Source organism: Dermacentor andersoni, chromosome 5, assembly GCF_023375885.2.
Source record: "Dermacentor andersoni chromosome 5, qqDerAnde1_hic_scaffold, whole genome shotgun sequence".
NCBI lineage: Eukaryota > Metazoa > Arthropoda > Arachnida > Ixodida > Ixodidae > Dermacentor > Dermacentor andersoni.
The window spans coordinates 92,022,709-92,041,459 of record NC_092818.1 but is presented as its reverse complement, the minus strand read 5'-3'; the positions used below and the strand labels follow the sequence as shown (position 1 = coordinate 92,041,459).

General features: G+C 45.7%; 1 protein-coding gene across 2 annotated transcripts in view; it reads left to right on the top strand.

The window, feature by feature from the left end:
- Positions 1–18,751, top strand: part of LOC126530861 (uncharacterized) — a 69,575-nt gene that overhangs the window by 11,722 nt on the left and 39,102 nt on the right. The window contains exon 1 of one of the 2 annotated variants that reach the window (XM_055070835.2): positions 449–514. The exons of the other annotated variant lie outside the window; for it this stretch is intronic. Coding sequence (XP_054926810.1) covers positions 482–514 — 33 coding nt within the window. The 5' untranslated portion in view covers positions 449–481. Of the gene's footprint in view, positions 1–448; positions 515–18,751 lie in introns of those variants that run through there. 2 annotated transcript variants of the gene reach the window in all.

Here is an 18,751-nt window from a genome sequence, read left to right as displayed (position 1 = left end):
AATTCGAGCACTGCTTTGCGACATCTGTTATCATGTGTCCATTGATCATAGCGGGTCGTGGCACTGTAGCGGAGGCCAGCTTGCGCTACACAGGACACAGAGAAAGGGATTTACAGTGGAGCTCAAGCGAATAGTCTGCGTGCATGATTCCTCCAAAAGCAGGTGCAGAAGTACCAACACAAGACGGCAAGTTACGTGCTATTCTCTTGTACAACAAGTGTATATTTTACTACTCTTCGCCGCATACGTTTCCGTGTTCTTGCGCCTGCTTTCAAATAATAAATCCGCATAATTTCTTTTAGTTTTTTCAGATATCCATTTTATTATTCTGGGTGTGTGGGTTGCAAAGATGCGATGGCATAGTTTTCGTATTATTTTCTAGACTTTCCTTCTATACATAAACCTTTCAACGTCTCTTGATCCCTTCTTGTTTCGAAGTTCAAGCGAAACACTGCGATTGAGAGAGCGAGACACCAAAGTTATGTGCACGCTGTATGCGTGGTGTGGACTATCGGTGAGCGACGTCTGCCGCGTTCATTCCTTGCCATACGATGGGTTGGTTTTTGGTGACATTTACGACCTGCTTACTTCTGGTAATGTCTGAGATCTGAGAAATCTTGGGAAGCATTTGCTGTGATTTGTAAATAAGTGAAGCTCCCGGTTGACCTGAATCAAATCGAGTATAAGACGACTTACGCTGTAACAGAACTTCCCCCTTGACAGTCTGTATCCAGTCACGCGATATATCATTATTTTCGTTTCTGGCACGAAACATCGCCTTTATCATTCCTCCAAAAATGCAAGCGGCAGTGGTCAATTGGGGTCCATTGCAAACTTATTATTTTAGATGAGTGTCTATTTTTCTGAGCATTATCTCGCCTATAAACATCACAAAGGTAGTACTTGAGTGAACGCTGGGCAGGTCGGCGAATACGCGACGACCAAGATTATGAGAGCCATTGGCTATTCACTTAATCGCTACATGGGCGTACGACCTTTCAGAATCCCAACCCAATTTCAAATGAATCTGTGCCTTTCGAGTCGCTCTACTAGTCATTTGTCAATTTTCGTAATTCATTCTCTGCAGCTGCGAGAACATAGATCACCTATTGCGCCGCTGTCCTCGATTCGACGTACAAGGACAACCAATGTCCATTGCATTGAGGCGACTCGATGATCGTCCACTGAGCGTACTGACGGCACCCGAACACCGCCTTCCCTCTGACCATTGGCCCAAAAGGCAGTGAAAGCATTTTTGTGTTTTTCTTTTTTTAAACGAACGGCTTTTTGTGACAGCGTCCTTGACTGCATGGTGCTGTCCGCGCACGTGCACACACTGAACACTTTCTTCTCTCTCTCTCTCCTTTCTATTTTCCTTTTTCCTTCCCCCAGATTCGGGTAGACAGCTAGAAGTCTCTATGGTGAACATCTCTGTATTCTTCCTTTCTTTTCTTTCCCGCATAATTAAACCACACACTTTATATGGCTGCATATGACACATAACATAGTCTCCATTTGGACCAAATGTAAACCCAGCGACGCATTAAATTTTCCGAGGACATTGTGCAACATTGCGCATAACGGCCATGTAACGCTTTTGAGCTTTTGCGTAAGTGAATTACTACAAAGGGAGTAATTAACCCGCGCACTTGAAATCTTGCAGACGCGTCAACCATAATATCTCCTTTCTTTTTACCGATTTTAACTCTCCACCAGCTATATTTCTCCCACAGTGCGTAAATCTTCTATGCGGTTCGTAAAACACGAGCTCTGGAGCGCTTGTATAAGTAACACCCTAAAAAGGCTGTAATCAATTCCCACAGTTTAAACTTGACACACAGATTGAACATTACATGACCTGCATTCTCTGATAAATAATCCTAGGTGCCACTTTTCTTTTATTCTCCGGGGCCCTGGCAAACCTTCTACACACTTAGTATAACGCCTGAAAAGAGGGAGTAAAGGAGTTAGAATAATTATCCGCAAAGCCGGTAGTTAACCCTCTAACATTAAACTTTGGTCACACATCCCCATTGCTAAATGCGTGCTTCGAACGATGCCTCTTAAAGGGGGTAAAACTAATTTTTAAAAATAAATACTTTCGAATCCAATATTCGTCCCAATCTCTTCATAATTAACTTTCATCATCATCATCTTCTTCTTCAGTGGCCGAGGCTTATTTTTTATGCACACTGCAGGACGAAGGGATCTCCTAGAGATTTCCAATGACCCCTATCTTGCATTAGCTGAATCCAAATGTGCCTCCAAATTTCCTAATTTCATCACCCTACCAAGTTTTCTGCCGTCCTCGACTGCGCTCCACTTGCCTTGGCACCCATTCTGTAACTCAAATTGTCCACCGGTTATCTGCGCTACGCATTACATGCTCCACTACGGAGCAGTCTCTGAAAAACAACCCAAATATACCGATTCTTTTTCTTGCTCCCAAGAAACGTATACGCAAAGAAAGTGTCGTAAGTCCCATTAAAAATTCTCATTTAAGGATAGGGAAATTAAAAATATATATAAATATATCTTTTGAAAAAGAATAAACTGAACGTTCGCTTAACCCACTACTAATTAAAACTTCACTGCAGTGCTTCAAAACTCAGGATAGCTGAGAAGCTGTGTTCTTTGCGCTAAAATAAAGCAACCCTGTCACTTTGATGAAAACCTGCATAGCATAACTTCTTGCTCTTCCGCATCCGAAGAAGCGTTAAAGGAATTCTGGCTTCGTTCGCTACCAGAATTATTTCACAGCGAAGCTGGATATGGCTTACCGATTGGTCAGTCCGTCTGTCGGTCGCCTGTACGCCGAAAACTCCTCCGGCGCAACCCTATGCGCATGCGCGAAAAACAGAAAAAGAAAGAGAAAGAGGCGCCTCATTAGCCAACGTCACCGAGATAACACAAGGCCTGTTTACTCCGATCCATGACGTCACGCTACCTGGCCCGAAATTTCCATTGACAAGGCTGGCGTGACAAAAGCGGTGACGTGAAAATCAGTCTTGCCTTCTCGGGAGCATCCCCGCTAGATTCTGTGGCAGTCGGGCCAGGTAACAACATGACGTCATGGATCGGAGTGAAAAGGCCTTGCGCTATCTAGGTAGTGTTGGATTCGCTGCGACACTAGTGACGTCGTTGCTCTCCGTCGCAGCCGAGCGCGCACGCAGCAGTTTATCTTCGGCTCCAATATGGGTAAGCCACGCGTTATGCGTACTCCTGAGGAGCAGGCAGCCTTCGATCAACAACGCCGCGAGCAGAACCGGGAACGAGCTCGTCTACGCCGTGCCGATGCTGCGGCCCGGGCACAGGAACAGGCTCGTGCAGCCGAGCGCAAGAAGCAGCTTTGTACCGAGGATCCGACAACTGACTAAGCCGTCGTTTAATGAACCGTCTGGAATAACCCAGTGATAAACACCGGCGCCGCACGTTTCAGCTTCGCTGGTTAACCATCTGTGCGGAGTGCTTTGGCGGTGATTTTCTTTTAGTAAAACAACCAGCAGACGGCGTACGCCGATTTAGGAAAACTGGTGCATAGATAAACGAAGGCAATAGATATATTGAAACAGGGGAAAAAATAATAACAGCAAAGGGGAAGAGAAATGCGGCCATAATGAAACACAGAGTGCTATGGGGATACAATAGGTATGAGGGGCTCCGAGGTATGTGGAAAGGTGTAATGGTTCCAAGACTTAGACTTGGAAATGCGGTTATTTACTTGCAATAAGGAGTACAATCAGGAGTCGATGGCAACCAAAAGTCAGTGGGACGTCTCGCATTTGACTCTAATGGGAAGACCACAAATGAGGCTGTGCACGGTGATATGAGCTGGACAAGCTTTGAAGTGAGAGAAGCTCACAGTAAAATTGATTATGAAGAGCGACTGAGGAATATGGAAAAATGTAAATGGGCTGGGAGAGTTTTCAGGTATTTGTACAGGAAACACATTGATACACAGTAGACGAATGGCAACAAAGGACGTGAAGCTGGAAGTCCGAGAGGCTGTGATAATCTCATGGGTGGCGGCAATGGAAAAAAAAAAAAACCTGCTATGAGTAACTATTTGAGAAGAAAACGCGAAATAAGGACAGAAACAATTTATGATAACTCAAAGGGAAGCTCATTACTTATCAACGTGAGATCAGGATGTCTTAGAACATGCACTTTAAAAGCGAGGTACACCAATGAAGAAGCAGCATGGGCTTGCTGTGGTAAAACTAGGGAAACGATGAAGCTCCTTTTATTATTATATGAAGATGTCTGACCAGCGGTCGATTTAGGCACGGCTGGCTCTTTGAAGCGCTTTGTTTCAGTGAAAGCTTTGGGAAAGTAAACAGGTCCGCAATGAATATTAGTAAGAAACGGTTGGAAGATTGGTGGAAGAAAAGTATGGAAACGACAAACAACGGAGGCATACAAAAACAAAGTTCACAATAAAGGTTCAGAAAGTTTGGTTATGAGAATTCATCGTGGGTTTCTTTCTTCCTTTTCTTTGTTTTTGTTCTTTTTTAATATGGGTAGCACATTAAGCAATATAATAACAAGAGCTTCGTGGCCCAACCCGCCGCCCCGTTCCAAAGGGGACGCTCATAGCATCCATCCATCCATCCATCCATCCATTCATCCATCCATCCATTCCGAGGTCGCGGGATCGAATCCTGGCCATGGCGGCCGCATTTCGATGGGGGCGAAATGCGAAAACACCCGTGTGCTTAGGTTTAGGTGCACGTTAAAGAACCCCAGGTGGTCGAAATTTCCGGAGTCCTCCACTATGGCGTGCCTCATAATCAGAAAGTTGTTTTGGCACGTAAAACCCCATAATTTAATTTCTTTTTCATTCATTCAGTCATTCATCCTTCCATCCATCCGGTGCCAGTATAATATGCTACTGTCAAAATTAGGTGTGTTCTTCGACATATAATTTTTGGACGTCACCTGTCATACACGGTCATAAAAAGACACGCAGTGAAGCCGAACCAATATATGCGCGGTGAAGTCAAACCTGTGTTTGCCGGTTTCGTTATGGACGAGTCCAGCTTGTCCTGGGTAGGAGCGACACATATTTCAACAACTAGCCTGGCTCGTCCTCGGTAGGCAAAAGGTTAATGTCAGCTAACCCCGCTTGCCTCTCTGATCCGCACCACTCTCTTCATTTTATCGTATTTTCATGGCACATTACCCATAACATGTGCCGCATTCTCAGTAAATTTAAGTTCAGTACAGCATTCAACTCGTGCACGACACCGGTAAAGCATACGTACAAGGTTTCCGAGCACATCTAGTCGCATCAGCAGCTTCGCTGTAAGTAAAGAGAGGGAAGGAACGGGACACAGTGCTAACCACCAATTGACATGTCAACTTTCGCCATTTAAACCGCGCGCAAGAAAGTGAGCAGCGTTTAAATTGTGGATACGCACTTCTGGCCCTTCCATGCATTTTGCTACACCTATTTCCCCTTCAATATTTCCTTTATCCCTCTCAATTCCCTCACCTTTAGGTTTCCGTCTGGCCGCGAGGTAGCTAACGGGTCCGCATAGCTGGCGCCCTTTCATAGGTTATTAAAAGAACAATAAAGATCAAAATTAACTCGCTTCATACTGATAAAGCGTTCTTTCAAACGTATATATTAGTTTCACAGCATGAGATTGATTACTAGAAGAAAGAAAAATAAAGACCAAGCTTTAACTTTTTTTCTTCTTTTTGTTTATTTCACACCGAAACACGACTGTCGGCACGTCAGCACGACGTCACGGATGTCGATGTGTTTTCTCGTATTTTGGCCGTGGCGGGCGCGGCAATAGTTCTCGAAACTTTGCACAGTTCAGTGTTTTGACTTGTTTAAAGTGCGACGTAGTCTGTCCTTAGAAATAAATGTACGCATTGCGCCCGAGAAGGCGGCGTCGAAATCCGGGCGAGCTAGTGGCGAGTCAGCGCGGGCTAGTGCGGGAACTTCAAGGTGGCGTCGCCACCTAGCTCTCGCTTTCGCGCCCTTTTCTGGCTGCACTCACGCTGTGGCTTTAAGGTATTGTATAAGGGTAATTTACTAGTAGAGCTCAACTTACCCTTTTCTTTACGGTGCCACTGAAGTGGTAGGAGTCCAGCCCTTTAGTCAGTATCTCTATACTTTTGATTTTAATAATCGGCCAGATTGACGCGACCAAACAGTCACGACCGATCATTATTATGTCATTGTTCTTCTTTGACCAATCTCCCTTACTTCCTGCGCTGGAAAGCTGCTCGAACACATGGTTAACGATCGCCTCACCACATACCTCGAAGACTCAGGACTCATGCCCGACACAATGTTTGGCTTCCGACAGCTCCTCTCAGCACAGGATATACTACTACAGCTCAAGGAAGACCTCTTGGACCACCTAGAGCGCCACAAGAAGTTCTCTATTTTAACAATAGATGTAAAAGGAGCCTTCGATAATGTGAAGCATGAAGCAATCCTCCAAAATCTCCAAGATACAAACTGCGGAATCCGGACCTACCAATACGTACACGACTTTCTCAAAGATCGCACGGCTACGGTGGGTATAGGCAACATCCGAAGCGACAAGTTCGAAATGCCCAACAAAGGAACTCCACAAGGGTCAGTCATTTCACCTTTGCTGTTCAATCTCGCAATGATTAAGCTCCCACAACGACTCGATGGCATCGAAGATTTAAGCCATGCAATATACGCCGACGATATAACGTTATGGACAAAAGCGTCCACAACCGGCCAACAGCAAACTACTCTCCAAGAGGCAATCGATCAGATAGAACAGTACCTCTCAAAATGCGGTCTCCAGTGCGCCCCCAAAAAATCAGAGCTACTTATACTCAAGGCAAGGACTCGGGGAAGACCACCAGCCTACGTCGCTCCAGATCCCAACGTTAGACTCAATGGAATCGATATCCCTCAAGTTGGCTCCCTCCGCGTCCTTGGCCTCACAATACATAAAGACGGTTCTGGGGCAGCTACACTTCCGAAGCTTCAGAAGACCCTAACACAAGTAACCCATCTCATTCGGCGTATAACCACCCAAAGAAGAGGACTTAAAGAGCAAGAAACCGTCCAATTAATCCAAGCACTCCTTATAAGCCGGATCACATATGGCACCCCGTACCTACTCCTCAAGAAAGCTGAAATTGAAAAACTCACCATCATCATCAGAAAAGCAATCAAGAGCGCACTAGGACTCCCCAGTACGACCTCAACCACGACACTCCTCAAACTTGGCCTCCATAACACCTGGGAGGAAATGAGCGAAGCGCACAGAGCCAGCCAGCTGGAACGCCTTAAGCTGACTCAAACAGGCAGAGCAGTACTTCGCAAGCTCGCATACTGCGAAAACTTCATAGCAGACTCAGACGCGAAAGCTCGATTGCCGCCACTTCTTCGTGACTCCATCTCAGTCGCTCCAATACCTCGCAACATGCATGCAACATACCACAAAGACAGAAGACAAGCAAGAGTTAGAGCGCTTAGCAAGAAATACTCAAAGAACCCCAACACGAGATATACAGATGCGGCAAAATACCCAGGTAGAAGAGCATACGCAATTACCGTGACCAACAATCAAGAGAAGGAGCTAATCGCTGCCACCATACTGGCCAGAAATCCAGAAACGGCGGAGGAAGTGGCCATCGTCCTCGGCATCGCCACATGCAAAGACACAGCAATCATCTTGAGCGACTCGCAAACGGCATGTAGAAACTTACGAAAAGGCCGAATTTCTGCCGCAGCAGTGAAGATTCTCAAAGAAATAACAAGACGCCAAGAACTACCCGACACCTACGTCGCATGGACCCCAGGTCACGAACACCTGGCAGGAAACGATGCAGCACATGCTGTCGCCCGAGAGCATACTAGCTGGGATTTCCTGCCGCACGGTCTCCGGAAACCGACGAGGGTGGAGGACATTCCCATCAACTACGCCGTAATATTGCAACATTACCGACTGGAAAGAAGACAATATCCTCCACCTCATCCAAAATTAGGCAAGGAAGAAGCCACCGCCCTCCGCAGACTACAAACAAATACGTATGTACATGGAATTATCATGCACCGAATGCACCCCACCAAATTCTCATACCTATGCCGGTATTGTGACGTACCAGACACGCTCCCACACATGGTGTTGGTGTGCCCGCACCGCGAGAAAAACAGTGAAGATGATGCCTCAGAACCGCTACAAGCGATCGAAGAAACGTGGGAGGCAATGTTAAAGGCACAGAGCCTGGAAGATCAGCGAAGTCTGGTGGACCGGGCCCGGGCTGCAGCATTAGCCAACGGCTTTCTGGACTAAGAGAGCCGCCCACCTAGGGCGAAGAAAGGACACTTTCTCGCTGTTTCTTACAATAAACGTTCATTCCTCCTCTTCTTTGCTGACAGAGATATTGTATCTACGTGATTAATATTAAGCATATTCTTGTGTGTTGATTTATTTAGTCTGTATTATACAATTGAATTGATTGAATGACATGTTTAATTTCATCAAGTGCAGAATGTGCCGTTTCGTTGCTGTTTTCTTTTCCTTTTCTATATTCGTGTTTTAGGCACGTTTACGAAACGGGCTTCATCGCCGGAACGCTTTTCATATCACCTACTGTAATCACCCTTTGGTCATGACATAATTTAATGTCTGCGAAGAAGCCGGCGACGCAATAGCTGGCGACGTTTCCAATTTCATTCAAATAGATCGCTCACTCATTCGCGCGACAAGCAAATTAACACAACGAGCCCACCTACCTACATTTCTTGCATCACGCCACGCACGCCCGGCAGTTTTGTGTGAGGCTCGAAGGAGCCGTACCGCGAGTGCATACACTGCACGGGTCTCTTACGCCGGACGGAGGCAACAAAGGGTCCGCTTGTTTTCCCCTTCGTCGTAGATTTCCGCACCGCCCGTTCCGAGACGACGCGTCACGGACAGTTCAAATTTCGAAGATGTTTCCGCCGTTCCTGCTATTTTGAGTGAGTCACGCCATCTTGCATTCTAAAACACCTTTCTTTTTCGGACTTCAGCGCATTCCCTCCTCCCTCCCTCCTCACCCCAACCGCTGGCATTTTGTATTCTTTGCCCTCGTCGGCGTCGTTTCATTTCTTCTTCACCTCCGAGGATTTGCGCAACAATCCCCGATTCGCACCGGGAGGCGTTCAGTTGCGATCGCTCTTCGGCGGCGCAAGACGTACTGGCGCGAAAGGAACCTTCCAAGCGTCAGTTTTAAAGAATGAAACGGTGCAAACCTAGGTGACTAAGCGAATGGACGAGGACGAACGGGAAAGGAGTCCGTGCTGGCGAACGTCACACAGATCTGTCAAAGGGCCACTTAGACGACTGGAATTGAATTCGACACACATCCATCCAGGACCGTGATAACGTAACAGTTCTATTTCAACTTTCTTTTTGTTTTCTGCTTTGATGTGCGCTCATCTCTTGATGTCTCCGTGAGAGGTTTTCGACTTCGTCATGAATTGAAAACGAGAATATAACCAGTTGAATGAAATTTGTTTTTCAACTGGGCGTTTCATTCTAACGTTAGGGAAACGTGAGTAAAAGCAATGGAGGCGTTTTGTTCTAGGAGGAAATATAGGAGCGGAGAAATGGAAATACGAGGAAACGCGAACAAAGAACTGCAGCCAAATCGCAAAGCGGGTATTGAATGAACCCGCGCGTGCGACATACGGGTATACAGCCTGAGCCGAGTGCTGTCATGTTCATGTGACTGCATTTGGGGAGGTCATAGTGAATATCATCACGTGGAACTTGGGTTGGTGCGGTAGCACTGAAGTGAGCCTCGCCTGCTGCAACTTGGCTCCAGGTTGCGAGAAAACGAGATTATCTCAGAGCGGCCTGAGCAGAGTGACACATGGGAACAAATATATGAACAGTTCCGCCGGTTATCGTTTAGCTGTATAGGTGACGACGACCTAAACATTACAAAGGAGCTCCACCCATAAAAATTCAGTACACTAGCTCTTCAACTCTGAAAGAGAGCTGAAACAGGTGGAGTCCATTCCCAACTTAATGACTTTGGTCGGCTAATGTAAATGTCGACTACTTAGAAAATAGAAGCTAATTAGTTAAAGGTAAAGTATTACCTTTCGCTGAACAGTGACATCAGGATCCCCTATAAAATGTGCTAGGCAGTCAGGTTTCAGCCTGAAACCAGTGACCCATAAAGACCTTTGTACGGTGAAAAAGTTGTTTCAAACAGGCGAAACTGTTTGACGAAACACCACTATATTTTGGTCCTTCGTATGGTACGGTTACTCTGGCGCTGCTGACACTCCAGACATCTGGATGGTGAGCACGAGTGTAATTCTCCACGGCGTCGGAATCTTTCGGGTACCACATGAACTTGCTTGGACAGTCTGTAGTAAGCCTGGCGGTCGCAGGAAACGTAGCCCGCGCGTACTTTTAAGAAATAGTGCACGTGACCTGTACAAGGAAGGTTGAGAGTAGCAGGGGAGCTGGTCTTGTCTCAAACTTCATCATTATCACCCTCGTCCTCTTAATCGTTCCTTTTCGCGACGACAGGCTGGGAGGAGTGTGCTCAACCCCATGCGCACCCGACCACGAACGTATATAGAGTCGTTCGACTTTGTCCGCGGCTTTGAAGATCGCTTCCTTGCGGCGCGCTTCTCCTTCGTCACGTGCTCGCGATTGCGGGACTCTTTCTATGCGCCTCGCAAACGCTCAAGGAAGCGACCTCTTTGACACCAGGTTGTGGAATGCGCATGCAATGGGTAATGTTCCAGGTTGCCGCGGTCGTTTCATTTAACGCTATACGCGTCTACGCGCGGACAACGTATAAAAGCACGGGCGAATTTTAAAACGTAGGTTCCGCAAGCGGCTCGTCTGTGGCGAGAGACGAAAGGTGGTGGTTCGACTTTCCCGCTTACATTATGATGAGCAAGCTTAAAAAGCTAGCATGCTCATTCAGCGCATTGAAATAAATTTGAAAGGTCGCAGAAGATGATTTACAGCTCTGGCACATGGGTAAAAGCGATGTATATAATAGTGCGCTTTAAAAGAAAAGAAGAAAAGAGCCTCCGTATATAAATATATATCGTCGCACCAGGGGCGTAGCGAGAGAATGAAGTCACACCGGGCGCGAACCTCCTATAGGCCAGAACTTAGCACCACCAACTCTTCAAACATGTGATAGCATTCTTGTAATAAAAGTGCGCTTAGTAGCTTCACAACACGCTCCATTTTGTTCTATCGCATTTCTTTATTCTCTTTTCTCCCCCTGCCCCTTGTCTTGTTCCAACTTCTATTAGCAGGCCGTCATAGGATTGCTTCACTCCCCCCACCATTGTTTGCAACTCCTGGGATGATACTTGTATATATTACCGATAGCAGCGGATTCCATGGTGTCATTAGGACCAATGTACCATATGGTCTTTCAGCGTCCTTGTTGACTTGCCGTCTTGATCACACGAAATGTTCTGTTATAGGCCGCGTTCAGGCTTGTCCATTTTTTTACCAGTACAATGCCATCCACGTAGAGGGTTGGTAAAGTTGTATTTTGCTTCTTGGCGAAATTCCTCTTCATTCTTTCACGATTCCTTGATATACTATCTTCAGTTCTTGTTGCTTCTGGGAGCTTTACGTTCTTGTCAATCCGCAGGCAGCTAAGGTGGTCTCCCAGTTGCAGCGAATAGAGGAGTGCATTCTAGGTCAGTTGTATACGAGTGGTTGTGGTGAGCTACTGCCGCTTCCAGACAACATTTCCAACCAACTGGGAATGCTGAATACATGCTAATGTATTGTTGGTGTCCCTGATAGCCCTTTAAGCTAGCCCATTTGCTGCGGAATGATAGGGCGCAGTAACCGTAACTTAATGTTAAGCTTTTCAGCCCATTCCTGTAGTCGACGACTACCGAAAGCAGGCCCATTGTCGGAGACAATTACTTTTACATTGTCAAACATTTTCCTGTTCAAAAAGTAAATTACGCGGTTAGCATCTTCTTCACCAGGTCTTGCTGCAATCATGCTGGTGCACTCGTCAATGCACAGCAGGAAAGTTTGTGTCTTCTTAACTCCTTCAGACTTTATTCGTAGTTCCCCGAAGTCTAGATGAATAACCTCAAATGGGGGGGGGCGGGGGGGGGGGGGGGCGTGTTAGAATATTGTGGTATAACCATTTTTGTGTCGGTTGTTTAAATTTTACTTTGTTAATCTGGAAGTTATGACATGATAATACATAGTATTTTGTTTCTTGCTTCATACGAGGCCATGAGAACCTTTTTGTCAATTTCATGTAGGTTCCCCAAAAGCCATCATAGCCCCCTGATTCGGGGCTATCGTGATACAGTTCCAATATTTTTAGAACCAAGGAAGTAGGAACGGCAACTCTTCCATTTTTAGTACGTTGCTAAACGTCGGTTTCTTCCCATATCCTTGCAGCATTTGCCTCTTCATGATTGTCTGGGAGCATAATAGCTAATCGCGACATTGCATCCGCGTCCTTCATAAAAGCTCCCGGGCGATGAGCTACATCAAAATCAAATTGCTAAAGTTCACCCACCCAACGAGCTATCTTTCCCTTCAGTTCGACCATCTTCAATATGTACGTTAATACTTAATGGCCTTTGTATAGCTTGAACCTTGCACCTTCCAGATATGAATGGAGCGGACGGCTTTTAAAACAGCGAGAGCTTCTTTTTTTGTCGTGGTATAGTTCAATTCAGTTTTGTTGAATGTTTAGCTGTAGTATCCGACTAAACGAAGCTGTTGGTTTGGTGGTCGTGATGAGTCTCTCTCATACAAGACTGCTCCCGTGCCATAGTGAGATGCATCAGTATTCATTTTGAAGGGCAGCACAAAGTCTGGTAAGCACAACACAGGATCAGAAAAAATTATTCAGACCAATTCTCAGTAGGCGTCATCACATTCTCCTGTCCAACAAAAGGGAACATCGTTCTGAGTTAGTCTTGTCAGACAGCGACTTTTGAGAGCATAATCTTGAATGAATGCTCTGAAATGGCCTTCCAAGCCTAGAAACATGAGAAGTGAGTGTACATCGTATGGCTTCACTAGTTTTGCATACGAGCTACCGATTCTTCTTTCGTATTCTTCGTTGTTCCGTCCAAAGCTCTGCCAAGAAATGTCACTTTAGTTTTGAAGAACTCATTCTTGTTGAAATTAACTTTAAGCTTAGCATCAGATAACGCTGCTAGAATATGACCCAGGTGTTCTTCATGCAACTTCTCACTTTAGAGTATATGATAATGTCATCCTCGTAGACATTGCAGAAGCGTCCAATGTAGTGATTCAAAACTGTGTTCATCATCTTTTGAAACCAACTAGGTGAGTTTTTCCATCCAAAAGAAAGGTGGTTGTATTCGTATATACCAAATGAAGTCGTAAATGCGGTGTATTTCTTGGTGTCTTCTTGCAGTAGCACCTGCCAGAAGCCCTTGCACAAGTCTATGCGAGAAAAGCAGGTACAGCCTTCGGTTTCATCGCTGATGGTGTCAGTCCTTGGCATTGGAAAAGAAATCAACGGGGTTTGGTTATTTACTGCTCTGTTATGTACATAGCCGCCAACTACCGTCTTGCTTTGGAGCAATGGGGATAGGTGAAGCAAAGGGAGACACCGATGGGCGAATTACATTAACATCTAACATCTTTCGTAGCTCTTCTTGTAGCCACGCCTTCTTTTCTCTCGTCAAGTTGCATGACTTTTTTCTCACAACTGTTTTGTCGGACAGGTGAAATGTAACTTCGAACTTTGTTCTCGCTGGTGTATATCCTCCCAAGGATACCGGTTCGGGGTAGAGTTGAGGAATTTCACTGTCTTTCTTCAACATCCGTAGGCGGTCTTCTTTCTTTCCCGACTCTGTTTGGTCAGCCTCTTGATCAACAGCCACCGTATCATCCCAATAAATGTCCAGTCTCAACAACTTCATGTCCTGACGAGATAGGAGAAAGTCGTACTCCACAGTGTTTAAAACTAATGCAACGACTTCTGCCTCTTTAGATTGATACTTTACTTTACAGGCGTGCCCACTCACAATACTCTCTCTTGCTTCCATCATACCCACGAACAAGAACTGATCTCCCTCGGAATATATCTTGTTGGTTTGCGTTGCTTTTTTTTAAGAATGGGTACAGAAGCTCCGCTGTCTATAAGTGCTCTTATACGTTGTCCATTAACCTCAATTTCTATATGTAACAAATTCGCAGAAATCAAACAGAGACTCGTTATTTGTCATAGGGTCAGACTGAGAACCCTCATTTATTAGTTTTTTTCCAATCTGGGCAAACTGCGTTCCTCAGGCAATGACTCTCTTTCCGCGGTGTGCAACTACCTATGGTGACTTCCCTCTAGGTAACCGTTCTTTGGTAACCGTTCATGAAACTCTGTTTCTCGATGCTTTTGGCCCTTGGACATCCCAACGCGGCTTTGTCATCCTTTCCATCCAATGACAGGCGATCGCTTGAAGTGACTCCAGCAAAGCCTTCATAGTTTTTGGTGCTGCAGCTTGAATATGTCGTTGCAATTCCCGAGGTAGGCCATGTTTATGAGCGTTATAACAGATTATAGTGGAAGTTCCGGCTCTACAAGTTGAAGTAGTCGGCACTTTTCGAAGAAATACTCGAGCACTGCTCCAGACCTGTAGCGACAAAATATAGCTTGTTCCCATCGCTCATGCGGGCTGCCACAGAATGACGTGATGAAGCTCTCCTTCCACGTGCTCCATGCATCACATTCATGTCCCGTGATACGCAGCTCGTACCATTCTCTCGCGATGTCATATAGAAAAGGGAGCATATGCTTCACTCTTCTTTCATCTGTGTCCCAGCCGTTTTGTCGACAGGCGTACTCAAAGAACGCAATCCAAGCTTCTGGATTCACCGAGAAACCATCAAAGGGTTCAGGTTCCACAACCTCTGTAAGAACGCTTTCTTTGAGGCTCAGAGCCAAATGAATCATTTCATTTTGCTGTAAAACTTGCTTTTGTTGAAGTTGTCGCCTGAAGCATAACGGAGAGGAGGAGGAGGATGAGGAGGAGGAGGAGGAGGACGAAAAAACTTTATTCTTGTCCTGTACAAGGTGTTGCCACCTGCCTGGTTAGTCCCATGGGACCGGAAGGTCAAGCCTCCTAGCCCTATCTCGGGCGTACTGGACAGCCAGGACTTGAGGGATATGATCTGGAGATCTGATCATCCCTAAAAACCGATTACGGGAAATGCCAGGGCCGAGCAACCCACACTCCCAGAGCAGATCTCCTTTTTGAATGCTTTGCATATAATATTCATGTCTGCCATGTCATACCATTCCTTTATTTGTGCAGGTGAATAATAGGACTCTGTAATTGCCTAAGTGTAACTGCTTGTGCTCTGTTTAGCCTAAAGTGAGGGGGTGGAAACTCCCTCCTTCCCATGTAGTAATGTTTTTGTAATTTCATTGTATGTAATGAACGTATCTCTCTGTAAGTTCTCCAATCCAGCAGAATCAAAACCATATGTAAAAGCGGCCCGGTCTGTGAGGTCGCGGGCGACGCTGTTGGCCGATTCATTTGGATTGACAGGAATGCCATCAAGTGAACCAAGGTGCGCCGGGAACCAATAAATGTAACGTGTAACGTTTGTTTGCCCTTTGTTAATTATTCTCGCAGCCTGTGAGATAATCTTTCCCCTCTTGAAAGCTGTAATAGTTGTTTTCGAGTCGCTATATATTTCTGTGAATCTATCGTCTGTTAGTGCCAATGCAATGTGCGACTGCGTTCAGGACTGCCATCGAACGCATTTTTCTTTGAAGCAGCCCACCCCTCATGTAAAACCCCTCTCCAGGGGCATTTGAGGAATAAATAAATAAATAAATAAATAAATGGCAGCTTGTTCAGCGACTTCAGGTTTGCTAGTGTTGACCGTGGCGCAGTTGGTGCAATTGCCCTGATGATCCACTACCGCCGCCGCGAACTTAGTTCGATCCGTGTAGGCAGCCGAATCAACAAAGCAGGCTCCTCTGCCTTCTTTATCCATTTTCTTGATTAACGCCCTGGCTCGTGCAACTCTCCTGTTGGTGTTATGTTTTGGGTGCATATTCCTGGGTAACGGTGCGACAATTATGTTGTCTGCGAATTCTCGGTTAACTTTAGTGTACTGTGCAGGATCCGTAATGGGGTTGATCATGATCTTGTCCAGGATTGATCTTCCCGTGCTGGTTATAGATAGTCTCGCTATTTGTGATGTCTCTTGAGCCTCCGCGATCTCCATGGTCGTGTTGTGTATTCCTAACTTGCGCAATTTTGCAGTGCTGGTTCGAATTGGGAGCCTCAATGCGCTTTTAACAACCTTATTGATCACTGCGTCAAGCTTCTTGATTTGAACCTGCGTCCAGTTGTACATGGCAACGGCGTATGAAATATGACAGAGTACGAAAGAGTTTATTAACCTGGTGAGGTTATCTTCTTTCATGCCCTTGTGTCTTCCTGCCAGGCGTCTGATCATCCTGCAAGCGCTATCCGTTTTAAGGGTGATTTTCTTGACCTCCGTATGGTTACCACCGTTTGCATCAATGAAAAAGCCTAGTACCTTGATCACGTTGACTGGGTATTTTGGCACCATTTTCTGTATGTAGGTGTATATTGCTTTCCGAAAAAGGGGGCAGCCCTTAGGCCTGCCCCCTTTTTCACGTCTATAAAGCAGCAACTCCGATTTATGTGGGGAGCACCTGAGTCCCGTGGGTCTCACGTATTCCTCCACCGTCTTGATCGCTTCAGTCAATGCGTCCTGTATCTGCCCTTCACTGTCACTAGCACACCATACAGTGAGATCATCAGCATATTTGGTATGGGCAATGCCCTTAATGTTGCCCAGCTTTCTGGACAGACCAATCACGCACAGGTTGAAAAGGACGGAATAGATCACCAACCCTTGGGGGGTTCCTCGATCTCCGAGCTGAACCACTTCCGAGTTTGTGTCTCCGACCTTTATCTTCGCCGTGCGTGCTTCGAGAAAGGATTTGATGTATTTAAACATACTCAACCCGAGTCCAATGTCTTCTATCGTTTTGAGGATGTATTCATGCTTGATGCTGTCGAACGCTTTTTCCAAGTCTAATCCCAGTATGGCCTTAGTATTTGTAGAATATCCGTCGAGTATGTGGTGTTCAATTTGCTTCATGGCATCCTGCATGGGAAGTGCGGACCTAAAACCCAGCATGTTGTGAGTGTATATATTATTGTCCTCTAAGCGGTCCTTTAGCCTGTTAAGGATTGCGTGTTCAGCGACCTTCCCCACGCATGATGTAAGTGATATTGGCCTTAAGTTGTCCAAGCTTGGAAGTTTACCCGGTTTCGGTATTAGTATAACTTGTGAAGTTTTCCATTCTTCTGGGACTTCACCTGAGATCCATGCTTCATTGATGAAGTCTGTCAGCGATTCAATTAACGGCTCATCGAGATTGCTAAGTGATCTGTTTGTTACTCCATCAGGACCGAGGACTGACTTTCGATTTAGTTCACTTAACACCCTCCGTATTTCGGATGTGGTGAAGGGTTGGTCGAGTTCAGGTTGAGTGGCTTCCCTGTATTCTGATGGTAGTGGCTGGTCCTGCTCATTTCTAACTGGTAGGTATTTGTCAATTAGTTGTTTGGTAACTGTTTCGATGGGCTGATCCTTAAGGGCTACGTGTATAGCTCTGGCAAGGCTGTGTCTTTGGTTGGCTTTAGTGCCGTTTTCATGCAGCAGATGCTTGATCAATTTCCACGCCTTGCCGTTCCTTATTTGCCCATCGATTGACTCACAAAACTCGTCCCACTGTTTCTGGCAGAGGGTGTTACAGTATTATTCGATTTGTTTGTTAAGTTCTGCAATTCTATTTCTCAGCCTACGATTTAGCCTCTGGGCCCGCCACCTTCGGGTTATGGCTTCCTTGGCTTCTATTAAGTGGGCAAGTTTCGAGTCCATTGCCTCTACATTAGTGTCTGTAACAATTCTTTTGGACGCTCTTTTGATCTCCCTTCTGATGCTCTCACACCAGTCTCTGAGATTGAGTTTTATGGTTTCTTTTCCGCTTTGGGCTCTTAACTTACGAAGAAGGTCCCAATCTACGACCTCGAATTCTCGAGTTCGGCATTTCTCAACTTCCAGTTTGACTTATATTACGTAATGATCGCTGCCAAAATTCATGTTTGTGTTAGTCCATGAAACATGCTCCGTGTTCTTAATGAACGTAAGCTCAGGTGTGGTGTCTCTGCAGACAGAATCGCCAACCCTTGTAGGATGTGTCTTATCCGTGTCTAGCTCATCCGCGTGATTCCACAGATTCCTGCCCTTGGCATTAGTCGTAACGTAGCCCCATAGCTCGTGGGCTGCATTGAAGTCTCCTAATATAATCAGAGGTCTACTTCCAGCCAGATTAGTAGCCTTTTCGAATAATCTCTTGAAGTGTTGTTTCTGGTGTTTCGGATTACTGTAGATGTTGAGTACGAATAAGCTATTGTTCCTTTGATTTTTGTGTGAAGCTGGTATTACAACCTCAACCATGAGGTACTCTAGGTTTTTGTCTATGATTCCTAACTCATGTGGGATATGTGTAAGCTGCTTATTGACAAGCACTTACAGGCCCCTACCAAACGTTTGATACTCTATGGCTCTGTATCCAGTGAGTGTGACATATCCATATCCTTTCTCTTGAAGTGCGATAATATCTGGTTTAGACTGAAGTGACCTAAGGTATTGCTCGACGATGGAACGTTTCTTATTGTACACCCCGCAATTCCACTGCCATATTC